General features: G+C 38.1%; 1 protein-coding gene across 18 annotated transcripts in view; it reads right to left on the minus strand.

The window, feature by feature from the left end:
- Positions 1 to 396: 396 nt before the first annotated feature.
- LOC128018479 (RIMS-binding protein 2-like) overlaps positions 397 to 17,139 on the minus strand; it is a 103,517-nt gene continuing 86,774 nt past the window's right edge. For 6 of the 18 annotated variants that reach the window (XM_052604001.1, XM_052604000.1, XM_052604004.1 and 3 more), the window contains 10 exons: positions 13,731 to 13,845; positions 13,171 to 13,296; positions 10,962 to 11,128; positions 9,166 to 9,334; positions 8,746 to 8,808; positions 8,011 to 8,114; positions 6,826 to 6,858; positions 5,761 to 5,832; positions 5,461 to 5,595; positions 397 to 4,537 (listed from right to left, as the gene is read on the minus strand). In XM_052604001.1, coding sequence (XP_052459961.1) covers positions 4,511 to 4,537; positions 5,461 to 5,595; positions 5,761 to 5,832; positions 6,826 to 6,858; positions 8,011 to 8,114; positions 8,746 to 8,808; positions 9,166 to 9,334; positions 10,962 to 11,128; positions 13,171 to 13,296; positions 13,731 to 13,845 — 1,011 coding nt within the window. In that variant the 3' untranslated portion in view covers positions 397 to 4,510. The remainder of the gene's footprint in view (positions 4,538 to 5,460; positions 5,596 to 5,760; positions 5,833 to 6,825; positions 6,859 to 8,010; positions 8,115 to 8,745; positions 8,809 to 9,165; positions 9,335 to 10,961; positions 11,129 to 13,170; positions 13,297 to 13,730; positions 13,846 to 17,139) is intronic. The other 12 variants (XM_052604006.1, XM_052603997.1, XM_052604005.1 and 9 more) reach the window with 10 other exon arrangements.

Genomic DNA, 17,139 nt, shown 5'->3' on the forward strand with positions numbered 1-17,139 from the left:
TTTTTAAGATAAAAAAATCTCCAGAGCTAAAAAAAAGTGCATGAATATGTGCTTATTATTCTGCCACAAAGTTTGTGCAGAAATAGCAGGTAAGAATAATTTATTATACTGTTTTTGAGTGTGTTTAAGAGAGAGACCTTTGATTTTATAACGTAAATAGGTGATAATAAAGATCAAAGAGGAAAAACAACAACCACAAAAAATTCTAGTCCCTTTTTTGTTTTAAATCACTACATCGGCGTGCAATTATGGACTTTTGGCGCCATCTTTTGGACGTTTATGATTATATTTTATCTACCCTTACTCAAAAAAATAAATAAAAATAAAATAAAATCACTAACATGTAACACAGCAGAAACTTGACTTAAGTTAATAAAATAAACACATACAAGAGTGTGTATAAAATATCAAATTTATTCTGATATAAAACTGCACATGCACACACACAACATTTGATAATCATCAATATAGGCTTATAATTCTTTTTCATAAAGCTAGCACACAATTGCAGACTTTAAAACATTACGGTTTGAAGACACCATGAGGAAAAGCTTGCACTGTCAGATTATAAAGTTTAATGTAGAAAAAAGGCAGTCTGAAAAGCAAGTATAAACATTTAAAAAGAATGTACAAATGGACAAAAAAGTACAAAAAGAGCAGCAGTCACTCAAACATGTAGAAGCAACGCTCTGTAACAGATCTTATGATTAAATTATTCCGGGGAGAAAAACAAAAACAAAACAGTTATTCTGATGAATTCACATGCCTGGAAATTTGGCTGAAAATTGTAGAAGATATACAGAATGTTTCCCATACATTACTGTTTTTTTGGCAGCCTCGGTCCATCCTTGCAAACCTACTTTTATTATGTTTCCTTCAGGACAGAATGAAGGGGTGAAGTGACAAACAAAACATGATGAACAATGTATGGAGAAGAAATACAGTACAGACTGGATGAAATGGATCACATATTTGAGACGGAATAACTGTTAGAAATGTTTCTGCAAAGGTTTTCCTTGGCCATACATTCGCAACTGCCTATTTCCTTCATCCTTATCAAGTACAGAATATGTGCATCATGTTATTCGAATGATTTGAATGCTAGTAGAGGCATCAGTGAGTCAACAACAAAAACTGATTTATGCAAAACTCTGAATAAGTTGTGCTAAAAGTGGAAATTAAGGGCCTGCTTCTGTGTAAATCATAAATAAAAAACATTCTTATGCAAATTGTTGCATTCAGCTGCATGCACAATTTACACGTGAATGGATTTCTGAAGCATTTAAACAGACATGTGCTCCTTTCAAAGTGTTTAAACGAAGTTAGAATCCCGCGCCTAATTTTGACACCCATTGAAAAATAAATAAATGAAATAAAAAACACTTGGTCACACAGATTTGAAGTACACTTTTTCTTTTAGAAGGAAAGCATCGACATGACTGCATACGACACAGACAAATCTCACCCAACTGACTGGACACAACACGAACCATTGTGCATTGAATAAGGCAAATATGAGGAGGCGCACTTTCACAAGGTGTTTCGTGACCTGTCAGTGCTTTCAAAAAAATCTAAATACTCCTGTCAAAAGTGGCAGAACACACGGTTTTCCCTCAAGGTATTTGTAGAAATATAGGCCATGCCTAGTCACTGTAAAACCTAAATTTCATCACATTTCAACTCCTAAAACTTTGTGCTACATTATTACAGTAGGTTATTCTCTAAGAACAGCAGGTCTAGATGAAAAATGTGCCAAAAATATAGTCTAATAATAATAATTATTATTATTACTGAATATTTATTATATTGTAATATTACATTTTATTACGTTTAAGAGATATTCAATTATTATAATGACAATTATTAATAATTTTTTTTTATTAAATATTTAAAAGCTTTATTAAACAACAATAAATTGAATATCCATTCAAATGAATACAATTCAATATCCTTCTAATTAAATAAATATAGATTTTATTTCATTATCTGGGAACATCCCTTGTATTGTACATCTATAACACAACATTTTAGTAAGTCACATTTAGTGAGCGTTTCTGTGCTATTAAGAATCAAACATGGGCAGACAGAACTTGCAGAACAGTTTCAATGGCATAAAGCTGAAGTTGTGGTCATGAAAGCCCTAGTTTTCACCATTTCCTTTTCTCTTTTCCGTGGCCAATCCATGTGATCACAGAAACAGAAGATGGGAGAAATGTTCTTTTTCCCACCTTCTAAGGTCATTTCTCTGCAATTCCAATCTCTTTATCCCGGCTGCTGTGAAGAGAGTAATGTGAAACTATTTGACAGCACCAAGCCTTTTTAACAGATTCTTTCCTTTGGAGAGCAGTCCTGTTTTCTTAGAGTTAGCTCGGGGGCGCCGGGTGGGATTGCCGGACCCCGGGATGTGTAGGCGTACTATGGGGCTGGCACTTCTTCTGGGAGGACCCCGCTTTTTCCACGGGAACCTAACGGAAGACCCGCAGGGGACAGTTCAGGGCTGGATGTTTAAAAAGAGAAGAAGGTGTTTCTTTGCTTTTTAAAGCATCTCAATGTCATTACTGTACAACAGACACTCCATCTCCTCTCACAGTCCTTTCTGTCCCAGCAGGGCCACCTTACACTCAATTAGCAATCAATAGTACATTTTACATCATGAATAATAGACCCCGATATTAGGGGGCGGCACTCTAAACAGTAATCTGTGAACGATATGTGGTGTAACCCAAAAGATTTCTTTTTTGTTTCTTCATCAAAAGATATTTGGAGAAATTTAGCACTACATCACTCGTTCACTAGTGGATCATATGCAGTGAATGGGTGCCGTCAGAAAAACATCACAATCAGACGGGGAACACACTATTAATAGCCAGAAGCAGAACGGTTTAAAATGAAAAACATCTTCATGACACACAAGACGCTAACAGATGTGTGGGTTATTGTGTTGTTTTTTTTAATCAGATTTTTGGACTCTCATTCTGACGGCACCCATTCACTGCAGGGGAAATCAATTGGTGAACAATTCATGTAATGCTAAACTTATCCAGATTTGTTCTGATGAAAAAACAAACCCATCTACATCTTGTATGGCCAGGGGATGAGTAAACACATATTTTACATGCCATAAGTTGCCCTTAATATCAGTGGCATAGTTGCATAACACAAAATGAAATGTATTATTTATGCTAACAGCAACATGATCTATAATAGTAATGAAAAGAGAAGATATGTATTTAATTTACCCGTCTTTTGAAGTAATCTATCACCTTTCAGCATGGTAACTTCACCAAGGGTGTTGGAGCCAAATCAAACCTGCTTTAAAAAAGCTTCATTTACAAAAGTGGCTGTAAGAATGCACAAACTTAATCAAGTTCAGGAAACAGTATACAACTAAAATCTACTCGATAAGGGTAACGATACTTATGCTTGCTAGACATTTTTGATCATTCCAAGAGTTAATGGAAATAGTGCACCCCAATCACACACACACCTTTATGATCCGGTGGACCTGGCCAATGTTTCAGTATTCATTTCAAAAGCGTTTATTGTGAATTTGTGCTCAGTGTGGTATGATAGTGTGCACAGCTACAGGAGAGGAGAGGGTATATCCCAGGGCTTACACTAGGAAGCTACTAAACTGCACACATTAGAGAAGATAAGGGGTGGGGTCAGGGGTCCAAATCTGACCGTGCAACAATGGCCTTATAGCTTCTTATAACTTACAGTAGGAGTCAATGAAAGACGAACATTATAATGGACAACAACACCCAGAGAAACAACTGAAGATACCAGCTGTGCCTGTCTAATGCACTGACAGCAGATATTACCAATCACAGCTCTTGGAGCAGCCACACTTCTGGTACTGTGAACTGATGCACAAAAAATATGACATGGTAATTCCAGGCCATGACAATGATGAGTAACTCAGTCAGTGCATGTTTCTGCAGGGAATTTGTGTGCATACTAAGACTGTCATTTTTACACTACTTAACCGCTATTAATTAAATAGTAATTTTAATGAATAAAAATGTTTTTTTAAAAAAATAATAATAATGAAAATATTTGAATCAATTTAGATCTTTACAAATATTTTAAATACAATTGTAATATTAAAATTGCAAACATAAAAAATTACATATATTATTATTATTATTATATAATATATTAATACATTCTAAATATAAAATATTTGTAAATAATAAACATAATCAGTACATATTAATTAAACATTTAAATATTAAGAAAATGTTTATTAAATTAAAAATGCTATTAATTATGATCCATTTATTTCATATGCAAATTCTGAAATGATGATTTAAGCAATTCAAACTTTAAACATCAACTTCATTAGTCTATGGCCACTTTTTCTGAATCTTTTGTGTAAATGGTTGTTGTGAATGTGTCATATGAGTGTGTTTTGTGCAGTAATAAGGACCGCGTCGTGTGCATTAGACGAGGACAGCGTTATTTGTGGTATCCTCTGTTGCTCACTTACGTGACAGATACTGAGCCGTTACGGAGTGAAATGAACACTCTTCTTCTGTTTTGCCAAGCAAGTGAGAAAAAAAAAAAAAAACAATGCCATGATGCAATGCATTTCAATTGTCTGCACAATGAATATGAGAAAAGAATCACAAAACTTTCAATGCAGAAAAACCTTGATGGGTCCTGATGATTCAGCAGAACATCCATCAGCAATTATATTTTCTTTTTTCTCTTTTCTTCTTCTTTGTTTTTATACAGACAATTGTACAATATCTACATCTACAGGTAACTCTCTATACTTGCAACATTTGCTTTGTGTCTCTCTTTTAGTTAATATACAATAAAAAACAATTCTTTCGGAAACATATACAAAAGTGTTTTTTTTCTTAACTGGACTCAATCCGTAAAAGCACCCAAAAAAAAATAAAAAAATTCACAATGGAGTTGAAGCATCCTGAAAGAAAAAGCATGCAGTTCTACAGTTCGACATGGTTTCAGTTCTCTGTACACCAAACTATCTCCTCTATTATAAACTGATTTCACTTTTAAACACAGTTACTGTACATTCATAAAGCATCTATTACAATGCCTCACTTGTGAACAAGGTGAAAAATAATAGTCTTTTAGTGCTTCTTTTTCCATTAATAATAACAATAAACAACAAGTCATCTGGCAACGTCTCTTTGTGTCAATACTTCTTTTCCAAACAATGCTTTATGAATATGCAATTTCATTAACAGTTCACATTTTTCCTCCGCAGAACATCTGACATAAAAATAAAGGTTCCTCAGTCTTGTATATTACAGCATGTCTCTAAGTCTCTCTTTTGTTTTCTGTTTTCCTTCAACGATCCGTCAAAAAAGCAACCGGCTGTCACACAACACAACACAGACGGAGAAGAGGAAAACAGCGGAGCAGGAAGGAGATTTAAGAAAAGAGCGAATGGATGACAGAGGGCTAGTGTGAAACAGGATGTACCCTTTTGTTCTTTGTCCGGGACGGGTGGTCCTGGGGGTGACGGCTCGGGGGGTTGGTGAGGTAAACCTCCACGTCATCAGGCACTTCTTCGAGAAAGTTGGAGGGGACCAGACCCTTGTGTCCATTGAGCTCCCCCTGAATAGAAAACAGAGGACATCATGCATCTAAGGCTAAATCCCAGTGTGGCGGCTCTCTTCTGTTCATAACCGTAACATGAACAGCATAAGGTGTTGTGCAATACAGATTCGCAGAATACAGTGTCTGCACCAGGAACAGAGACGGTGTGAATCATTTACTCACGTAGTAAAAGCCGTCCTCGTCGATCTCTCCAAAAACTGTGATCACATCACCTGCACAAAACGTCAGCTCGGCCTGAAGGGCAGACAAAGTAAAACGTGCTCGATTTCAGACATCGTTCAGAACTGTCACAGAGCTGATTTAATATTCAACACTTACAATCACAATGCAGATGTATTAATCACTTTAAAGAATCAATCAATCATAAATCAGCCTCTATCAATCATGTCTATATAGGACTTGTTCTCACTTCTGAACACTTACACGCTATTTAGATATTGAAGGCGACATTACCTTGACAGAATTAAAACCTACTTATCTAAACATTGAACCTACATGAGGTTTAGGCCTTAATATAGACGGTACTCCTAAAAACAAACCTAAGTAACATCAGATATCTAAAAGAATCTACTCTATTCGAATGAAAATGAAATAGCAATAATTTACTGTATAGCAACATTCACTGATTTAGGTCCAAGACGACATCCACAAAACTTGTGAAATAGACACACAGATCAACCAACACTGGGCAAGGCAGGTCCTCTCTGTCAGACTGGGAGCTGTGTTCACAAACCACACTGATTGTGTAACCCTTTACCTCCAGTCCAACAGCAGCAGCAAAAACCACACACAGAGATCTCAGGGTCACAAATAACCATTCCCTATTCCTTTCGTAGGAACTCACTCACTTACAGCAGAGCAGGTTTCACAAAGCCTTTATGAATGCATTATGATGATTCATGATAATAATAAATGCATGCACACACATTGGGATTCATTTAAATGTTTACTAAAGCATGACTCTAACGGAATATAAAGCGTCTCATTGCGCTTATTTCCTTAGAGAATCATTCATAAAGCAAATTATGAAGGCTTTAAAACACATTCAGTATGAAATGCAAATGTATTGCACATGCACTATGATCTTTGGGTCCTGGAAGTGAGATGTCCACACTCCACAGACAGTACAGGTGCTGATGCAGTGCAGTGAGCTCCTTCAGCAGGGAATAGAGTGTCATTTGGCACAAGCCCGGTGAGTGTAAACTCACTACTTCCTTTCACACTCACCTCCTCACTCTGCAAGCTGCCCCCATAGCGGGCCTGTGTGCCAGCGGCAATGCAAAGGTGACAGTAAGTGACAGTGGGGTGTAAAAACTTTCATTATAATTATTAATAATTATTAGCTAATGTAACCGTGTTTGTTCGGTAAGGTTTATTATTATTATTTTTTATAGAATTGGAATTGAACTGGACAAATTTGATGGACGTTACTACTAAGGACACATTTCAACCAGTTATGTGCTTTTAAATGAACAGTTTTCATGTTGATGTTTTTTATGATTAGAATCTTACATGAAGTACAGTTACACTAATACCAAGTACAGATGTTGAAAGCAGGCCTGGTTGTCAGGATGGGAACATGAATCTTTTCAATTTGATGTTATTCTATTTTGATGTCCTCTGACAGATACATTTTTGAAGTGCATATCACTTTATTGGTTGAGGTTTTTGGAGTGGGACTATTTGTTTTCCTAACAATGACGGACCAGTAATGGTACGGTTATCTTGAAATAAAATGATTAAAAAGTGTTGGTAACTGAAATAAACCTAAATGTTTTTGTTGAAAAATCTAAACTTTAAGAATGTATACTAAAATTAAAAACGTTGCTTTGACAACTAACTGAAATAAATACTTAAATACCTGTACTAAAATTCACCCAAAAATGTAAATAAAATTAAACATAAAAACAAATGTAAAAAAACTAAACAAAATGACAGAAAAACACACCTTTACTAAAAACTTACTAAAATTAAAGCTGATATAAAAAAAAGAAAAAAAAAGATAAAAAGCTACATTTAAATACTAATAAATACTATAACAATGTAAAAATAATATTAAAACAGGATTTTAAAACAGGAATTCTTCAATTCTGTTTGGCACAGAATTTACACACTTCGACTTTACAAAGGATTTCTTCACAGAAGAAAAGTCACACAGGACTAGAATGATGTACAGTAATAGTGAATATATAATGACAGGATTTCCATTTTCTCTGCAACCAGAACTTAACATTTAGAGCTGCCATGTGCCATCTGAATGAACAGTAACAATTAACACATAAACCAACTGTTGCAAAATGAATTTGGTGGCTATTATAAAAGCAGACATCGGCAGAAATCCAGGCAAGCCAGCATAACATCAGAAGCTTATGGAACGAGAAAAAGCCAGGACAAAATGTAGTCTCTTAGTACCTCCACATCCACATTAGGAGAGCTCTCTCTGGGGTCATAGTCGTACAAGGCCACCATCCTCCGCGTCGACACCTGGTGCTGCCTTCCACTCCTTTTGTTCCTCTCTGGAAAAAAAGAGGTTAAAAATAAACGAGCAAAACAAATAAATCAGCAATAAATACTGGAGAGAAAGAAAAGTACTCTTTGATGATTAAAATGTTAAAATTAAACAATATGTCAAAAAAGAGCATGATTTATGCATGACAGCAGGCCTTGTTGTAATAATGACTTCAAGACTTCAATTTCTGCCCTCTAATGGATGAATTAAGAATTGCATATTAAGTGTTTTTTTTTTCTTTTCAAAGTTAAAATACTTTCTACTAAGCTAATACAGCAACCATTTAATATTTATTATCATAATTTTTTACGACTATAAATTATACAAATTCTGCAGAATATGTTCTTAGCTGACACATGCAGAACTTTTTCTTGAATATAGTCATGAAAAACCAGTAGTCACATTTAGTAGACAACTTCTAAATATTAAATTCAAATGTCCACTAGTCTGAGCTGTAGGGTCCAAAAGTTTGAGTCTACATCATATTGAAAAAAAATTAAACAGAACATGAGAACAGGAAGAAGAACTTATGCTTGTGTGACATTCAAGTGTTGAAGGGCAACATGGAGGTGAGCTGTGAAAAGGTACTTAAGTGAAAAAGAAAAGAAAACTGGTGGAAAGATTTTGTGGGCACAAACCTCTCTTGGATTTCCGGGACCTGCGATTAACTGAACGGCCATCTTTGAACCTATTACAGTTTACTTGAAAAGAAAAGAGGAAAGCAAAGAAGAAATGAATGAGAGAGAGAGAGGAAAGAATGAAGGCAAGGAAGGCACGGGATTTAAAGGAATAATCCATCTTTGACATTCTGCTAGGATTCTGCTTTTATTTTGCACAGATGAAAAAAGTCCTATGAATTTGGAACTACATGAGTAGTTGGTGAACTATCCCTTTAAGAGTTATACTATGTACTGTAAGGAATAGTCTGGAAAAGGTAGACAACTTACAGACTAGCACCATGTTAAATCTTAAATCAGAAAAAAAGAGAATAGTCAGAAAATGAAGCACATAGGGGTGAGTTGGACAAGGTTCAGCACAAATGACCTGTTAGTTCATACCTATTTTCTCAATGGGTGTGTTGAGAGGAAGAAAGCCCTGTTTGAGCAGCTGGTCCACCATTTCATCATCATCCGTCTGGATCTCTGAGACCATGTTACAGGGGACGAGCCCCCTGCGACCACAGATCTCTGCCCTATAGAATCCATCTGTGTCCTTCTCTCCAAACACCTGGACAACACAGAAGGGCCATAACTGAACTCATTTCATTGCCTTTTTAATTACACTCTCTCTAATGTCCAGTTTTGTAAGGTAGTACTACTTCTGAGGTTTTCTATCTTGGATTATTTACTTATGCTTGTATTATTTTCATTTGTATGTCACTTTGGATGAAATGTCCGGCAATTAAATAAATGTTAATGGCCACGGCAAACAGAAGATATGTAGGCTATATTATGAACACTGAAATGGCAAGAAGGCAATGAACTGACTTGCACTAGACTAGCACTTGAACAGAACAGAATATATAATTAGCAATGCACAACTTTTTATTTATATAAAATAGATCATTATGAATATATATACTTATGTTTAGATATGAAATATAAAAGGTAACAATAAAAAGAACCATTCTTTCAATACTGGAAACAATGACTACGTTTACATGCAGCCAATAACCCGTTCAAAACCGGGATATTAGCAATAACCCGGTCGCGCACGGCCATGTAAACACCGGCAAAAACCCGCATATGCTCATATTTTTAAAAACCGGGATATTATACCTGGGGTACCCCTTTTCTAACCCGAATATTTGGTCTTGTAAACGTGTTTCGGCATATCCCCATCAAAATGTGTGTTCTGCGCATGTTCTATTCGCAAGGAATCTTGGTCTTTTGAGTCTTTGGATACAGGAAGAAGAATCGGAAATGACGCATAATGCGTATTACGTCCAGACGCTAACCGTGCGTCGCCGTTTACATCGGGATATTGGCGACTGATTACACATTCCATGTATACAGGAGTAACTCTCTCTGCTCACGCATGTAAACGGGTTATCCCGAATGTTTCAGAAACCCAAATAGTGACCTTAACCCGACCATAACCCGAATTTTAACAGCTTGTAAACGTAGTCTATATTGTTACATAAATATATAAAATTAGTTATCAACTTTTTTACCAGTCAAAACTTCTGTATTGGTGCACAGAATAAAACAGTATAATTTAATACAATAATTTTATTTAATTAGTCAGGTGTACAATTATTAATGAATTTATGTATTATGTATTGAACTATAATTCAATAAAAATCCATATTATATATATATATATATATATATATATATATATATATATATATATATATATATATATATATATATATATATATATATATATATATATATATATATACATACATACAAACATAAAAATAAATGGATAAAATGGATAAAATACTCACTATATATTGCTAAATTAATATTGAAAAATTATACACTTATAATATTTTTAATGGGGACAAAAACACATAAACATCATCAACTATTAGTAGCCCTAAATAGTAGAAATAGAATAGAATAGAAATCATAATAGAATTTATAATAAAAATTATGAAAGCACAATGTAATAAAAAATAAATCATGTTATTAGCATCATCATATAAATACATATTTATTTAAAATGTGTATTAATAATTTTATATTATACTATATAATTTAATAATCACTACTTTTATTATTGGCAATTAAATGTGTACATTAGTACAAACACATAATGATCATCTGTATCGATGCAGCCCCTAAATAGAGTAGAAATTAAAAAAAAGTTTTAAAAGGTGGAAAGAAATGGAAAAACAACGAACCTTTATGATCTGGCCCTCCTTGAAGGGAAGCTCCTCGGCTGCAGCATCAGGGTTAGGTGACATTGACAGGGGGTCATAGTCAAACATGGCCACAAAGATTCGGGACAAGTCCTCTGGCTCTGACTCATAGTAGTCTGGAGACCGCCGGTCCCGTCCTCCATACCCATCTGAAACACAGGAGAGGGCAAGCTTCTGCTACACACAGACATCAAAGGACGGCTAAAGCCAAAAAAAGACACTTAGCCTAATATATATCCTCAGAGGCATCAGTCTGTGACAGCTAAACAATGGCGAGAAAATGACATACAGTGTGCTGATATATGACTATGTGATATACAGCACCATTCCTTCTTAAAGTGAGACAAAATCTGATAAAAATGAAATCACACTTGATACAAATGCATGTTAAAATCATCTAGCGCACAGCACAGCAGTGGGGTAATATACAAGCATACTGAAAACAGAAGAATGCATGCATGTTAAAAGAACAAGGGAATAATTAAAACATTGCTGTTTTACTGTAACAGTTCTTAGACAGACATGCAGCAACTCTTCACTGGAATGATCCACTACCAATCTCTTTTCTGTTATCGTATGCCAAAGTCTTAGAGAGGAGTAAATGGTAGACCATGCCAGTTAATTAAAAGTGTATATGAAGCTGATACAAGTGAATCATGCACCCAGTTACTGATAAGGACATGAAGAACATTCACATTATCATCATAGAGCTCTATGAAAGCTGGTACAGGAGTGAGGACATCTCTGCTCTTATGGTTTGCAGTCTTACAACAGCCAACAGTATAAAAGACAATCATGCAAAGAAACAATCGAAGATCTCAAATGAAGCTGAGTAAAAGATAGATGATAAGGAAAAAGGCAACAAGGGGAGCAAGAGGAGAAGAGGGGTTCACAAACACTGTCTGGTGTTTTAGACCACACAATAAGCACAAAGAAAGGAGTGATCACCCTTAAACAGACCGAAACCCTAACCTAATCCTAGTTACCTGTAACTAAAATAAAGAAAAATTTACATTGAGGGGAAAAAAGGTACAATAATAGTACTTAAATAGAATTTGCCTCTTGATTAAAAACTAAATATACATATAAAAGGTAAATGAATAAAAAAATAACTCGATAAATATGCCTCATTCATGATTGTCTTTCAAATGTTAATGAGAGGCTCCTGCGTGTTCTAAGGTAAAGGCAGCTTCTGTTCTTTTTAAGGTCAACAATACAAGTAAAGCTCTAGCAACTGTATCTGCGATATGCTTCCCATTTAAAAGTTATGTATGTTTATAGTACTACATTTACAATGTAAATCTATAGGTTAAAAGAAACGCGAAGCTTGTATTTTTGGCTAAATATATGTGCTGTTTGAGCTGTACAACTGTCCCAAATTTTAATGCTAAGACTACTGCTGAACTTCTGTGTAGTAATAGCATGTTTGCTTCACTATAATTATCCTATTTGTGAAAATGTAAGGTGTAAGGGTTTAGCGCAAAAATAACATGAGCTGAAAGACTGGATATGACTTATTTAGACAAGGTTAATAAAGCAAAACGGTCACACTAATCTCATGTATTGTCTTTAAGATTTGTAGCTCAACTTTTGAGACAATATATTTTCTTCTCTTAGCATTTATTCTGGTGGAACTGCTTTTTATAATCTTTTTAGGATCTAAAATTGTATCTGTGATAAACAGCATGACACAGAAGCAGTCAGTAGAGCTTAACTTGCATTTAATATAGAAATAATACTTTAAAGACCCCATGAAATCACCTGAAAAAATTCACTCTGCTTTCCTGAATTCATGTTTTTCCTATTGAAAAAGGGAGTTTAGGTGCTTCAAAGGTTTGTTTTAGTACATGCATTTAGGAGAAGATGTGTATATACACATTGTAAATAATAATTGCTTAATATGTGTAATTCTAATGCACTAAGGATATAATATATAATCACCAATCAATCTTCTTCAGCCTGAAAATAGGGGCTTGATCAAACTAAATTTATCTGAGTAACTGAAACTGGCTTTAAAGCTTTTTTTTATTGGCCACTCAAACTGCCATGAACTAAAAGCCACAAAACTCTTCCTTTGATTTCATAAGGGTCTGTAAACAAGATACTCTTCTAATAATCTGATATATCAGTTCAAATTTGTTCTGGTAATTTGGTTAAATTTTCTTTTTCATGGAGGCGCCACGCCACATACCATATTGGTGCTCTGTTCGCTGTGGGGGCCATGTCCTGCGGTGGGCTACACTGGTATAGTAAACATCATCCTTGATAGGTGAGAGGTTCCCCTCACTCCCCTCACTGTTATTCTCCACGGTGATCTCTATGGAAACACCAATCAGAGCATTACAGCCGTAGCCCCTCTACTCAGCCCGTGAGTTGTGGATTATGACATTTTCAAGGCTCTCGATGAGTGTTTTAGGATCGGAATTGCCATTCTTTAGCACTAAGGCATCAAAAATTGCATACTGATCTTAAAACAGTTTTGAAAGCCAGCTGACATGAGTTGCGCCAAAGTAAAACAGCAATGTTTAACATGATGGTTTTCTAGGCGACAGTGTTTGGCCTGTCTAATTATTATTGAATCTGAAATAGAATCAGTGGCAAAGATCAACCAAAAGTGACTCCTAGGGCTTACAGAACACCTGAACTGTCATCAAGGAATGTAAGGAAAACAGAGGAATACACAATAGGTGTCTCTACAAAAGACACTAAAGGAAGGGAAGGAGAGTCCAAACATCATGTGACCAGACTAACCAATGGAAGGGACTGTCATTGGTCTTCTCTGAGCGGGTGGACGGCTGCGACTCGTCCTATGGCCGGAATGGTCCAGTCGATCCGAGCGTCCTGTTGAGGGAGAGCTCCCTAAAATCTTCAAAAGCAAATATCAAAATGTTAATCAAAGCCAGTAGTGCTTTAAAAATAGATATTAAATTTAAAAAAAAGATTCCCATCAACCCTAAAATGTTTTTTTTTTTTTTTTTATAAAAATACATAAACTGATTTCTTTAGAGAACAAGATTCTAGTCCTAAGTGAAACAAGTAGGATGAACCCGCCAAAACATTTAACATAAACAATTGAAACAAACTCTGACAACAACATGAGCAGGGTTTTGGCAGAAATCAGATGCTTAGCTAAAGACCATTTTGGTTTTTGTTCTGCTCCTCTTCAGTTCATATGCTAAAGTTTTCAATGTAGTTTGTGATTAGATTTTTGAATCATATTATTCTACATTATGGTCTGCCTACAATGTGTTGAGTATATAAAACTGTCATTACAACTCTTTAGCGTGCTGAAAATCGTCTCGGTTACGTCTGTAACCTCGGTTCCCCGAGAAGGGAACGAGATGATGCGTCGATAACGCTTTGGGAACGCATTCTGCGTGAGTGCGTCTGAAGCATCCATGTCAACTAGTCCAATGGCGAGAGTGAGCGTCAGGAGTGACGTCACGACCAGGAATTGACAAAAACCCCAACCGGAGCAACCGGTGTTAGCTTCGACAGTGCCGAAGCAAGTCGATCACAGGAACGAAGGAAGTATGGCAGGGAGACGCATCGTCTCGTTCCCTTCTCGGGGAACCGAGGTTACAGACGTAACCGAGACGTTCCCCATCGAGGGAGAGACGATGCGTCGATAACGCTTTGGGAACGAGAATACCCAAACCGCCATATTACAAGTGCCTGAGTGTCAGACAGAAAAACCAACGCCTCAAGAATTAAAAACCTGAGACCCGGGAGTAGCGTCCAGGTCTAGGCTATAAAACCTGACGAATGTGAGTGGCGAGGACCAGCCTGCCGCATCACAAACATCCTGAAGAGAGGCCCCAGATAATAAGGCTCTAGAGGCCGCCATACTCCTAGTAGAATGAGCTCTGACCCCCAAAGGGCACGGTAGGTCAGAAGACTCATAGGCAAGAAAGATAGCCCCAACTATCCACTTACTAAGTGTCTGTTTAGTGGCAGGAAGACCTATCTTAGGTGACCCGAAACAAACAAACAGCTGATCGGATTTCCGAAAAGAAGAAGTCCGATGAACATAAGTGTCCAATGCTCGCACCGGGCACAAGAGGTTAGACTTTTCCTGGTCTGAAGATGCAAACGGGGGAGGACAGAAAGCCTGCAGAACAATAGGTCTCGGAACAACGGTCGGTACCTTAGGGACGTATCCCTGCTTCAGATAGAGAAATGCTTTGACCATCCCAGGTGCAAATTCAAGGCAGGTGGGAGAAACCGAGAGAGCCTGAAGGTCTCCGACTCTTTTAAGGGACGAAATAGCAAAGAGAATAGTAGTCTTAAACGAAAGAAACTTCTCAGAGACCGAATCTAGGGGTTCAAACGGAGCCCTAGAAAGGCCTTCTAAAACTATAGCCAGGTCCCAGGCCGGCACTCTAGAACGAGTTGCAGGTCTCAGCCTCAAGGTGCCACGAAGGAAACGAGAGATAAGAGGGTCTCGACCCAGAGATGCACCACCCACTGGGGCGTGGAAAGCCGAGATGGCCGCCACGTAAACTTTTAAGGTGGATGGACATAGACCAGAAGTGAAGCGGTCTTGTAAAAACTCAAGAACTGAGCCAACAGAGCAGTGGACGGGGTCACACTGATGTTGGTAACACCAAGAAGAAAAAACCTTCCATTTGAGTCTATAAAGTTTCCTCGTAGCTGGAGCTCTGGAGCTAAGAATGGTCTCCACAACCTCAGTTGAGAGACCACTCTCTATGAGTTGCGCCCCCTCAGAGGCCACACCCAAAGCTTCCAAATCTGTGGCCGGGGGTGAAATATAGTGCCCCCGGCCTGAGATAGAAGGTCTTTCCTGATCGGGATCTCCAAGGGAGAACCGTCGAGGAGATGAATCAGGTCCGCAAACCAGAATCGACTCGGCCAGTGTGGAGCTACGAGAAGTAGACTTACTCCGTCCTGGCGGACTCTCTCCAGAACTCCTGGGAGCAGAGCAACAGGGGGAAAGGCGTACAGACGTAGCCTCGGCCACATCTGTACCATAGCGTCCAATCCCAGGGGGGCTGGATGAGTAAGGGAGAACCATAGTGGACAGTGCGTCGTGTACTGAGACGCAAACAGATCCACTTCTGCTTGGCCATAACATTCCCATATGAGCTCCACCACCTCAGGGTGAAGCCTCCATTCCCCTGATCTGCACCTGCCTCGACAGGGTGTCTGCTTCAATATTCTGAGTCCCTGGTATATACATTGCCCTCAGAGAGCGTAATTTCCCCAGTGACCACAGGAGGATCTGGTGCGCTATTTTGCAGAGTGGGCGCGAGCGCAGACCCCCCTGACGGTTGATGTAAGAGACCGCCGATGTATTGTCTGTGCGGACCAGCACATGATGGTCCCTCAGGTCTGGCAGGAAGTGCCTCAAAGCTTTGAAGACAGCCATCATCTCCAGGCAGTTGATGTGCCAAGAGTAATGATGGCTCTCCCACAGACCCTGAGCTGAGCGGCCTTGCATTACCGCTCCCCAGCCGGTAAGGGAAGCATCTGTCGAGATGGTAACCCGATGACAAAGAGCTCCCAATACCGGCCCCTGGGACAGGAACCAGTGTTCTCTCCATATGACCAAGGCGCGGAGACACCGCTGCGTGATCTTGATCGTACGAAGTGGGTTTCCCCTCGGGGAGAACCCTCTGGTCCTGAGCATTGGACGCTGCTGCCATGAGACCCAACAATCTCTCAAACTGTTTTACAGTGCGTGACTGGCCTAGCTTTAGCTCTGAAGTGGCTGTGAGGATGTTGGCTACACGAGCGGGCGAAAGAGAGGCTCGCATCATGACCGAATCCCATACCACCCCAAGAAAAGTGGTCCTCTGTAATGGAGATAGCACACTCTTCTTGGTATTGAGCCTCAAACCCAACTTTTGCATATGAGCGAGGACGACATCTCGATGCCGAACCGCCAACTGTTCTGATTCTGCTAAACCAGTCGTCCAGGTAATTCAGAATACGTATGCCCTGCAGCCTGAGCGGGGCCAGAGCTGCATCTACGCATTTCGTGAATGTGCGGGGTGAGAGAGCTAGACCAAAGGGAAGTACCCGATACTGGTATTCTTTGCCCCCGAATGAAAACCTTAGGAACTTCCTGTGCTGAGGGAGGATGGAGATATGGAAGTACGCATCTTTTAGGTCTATTGTGACTAACCAGTCCTCGGAT

This window comes from Carassius gibelio, chromosome A8 (genome assembly GCF_023724105.1).
Source record: "Carassius gibelio isolate Cgi1373 ecotype wild population from Czech Republic chromosome A8, carGib1.2-hapl.c, whole genome shotgun sequence".
Classification (NCBI taxonomy): Eukaryota; Metazoa; Chordata; class Actinopteri; order Cypriniformes; family Cyprinidae; genus Carassius; species Carassius gibelio.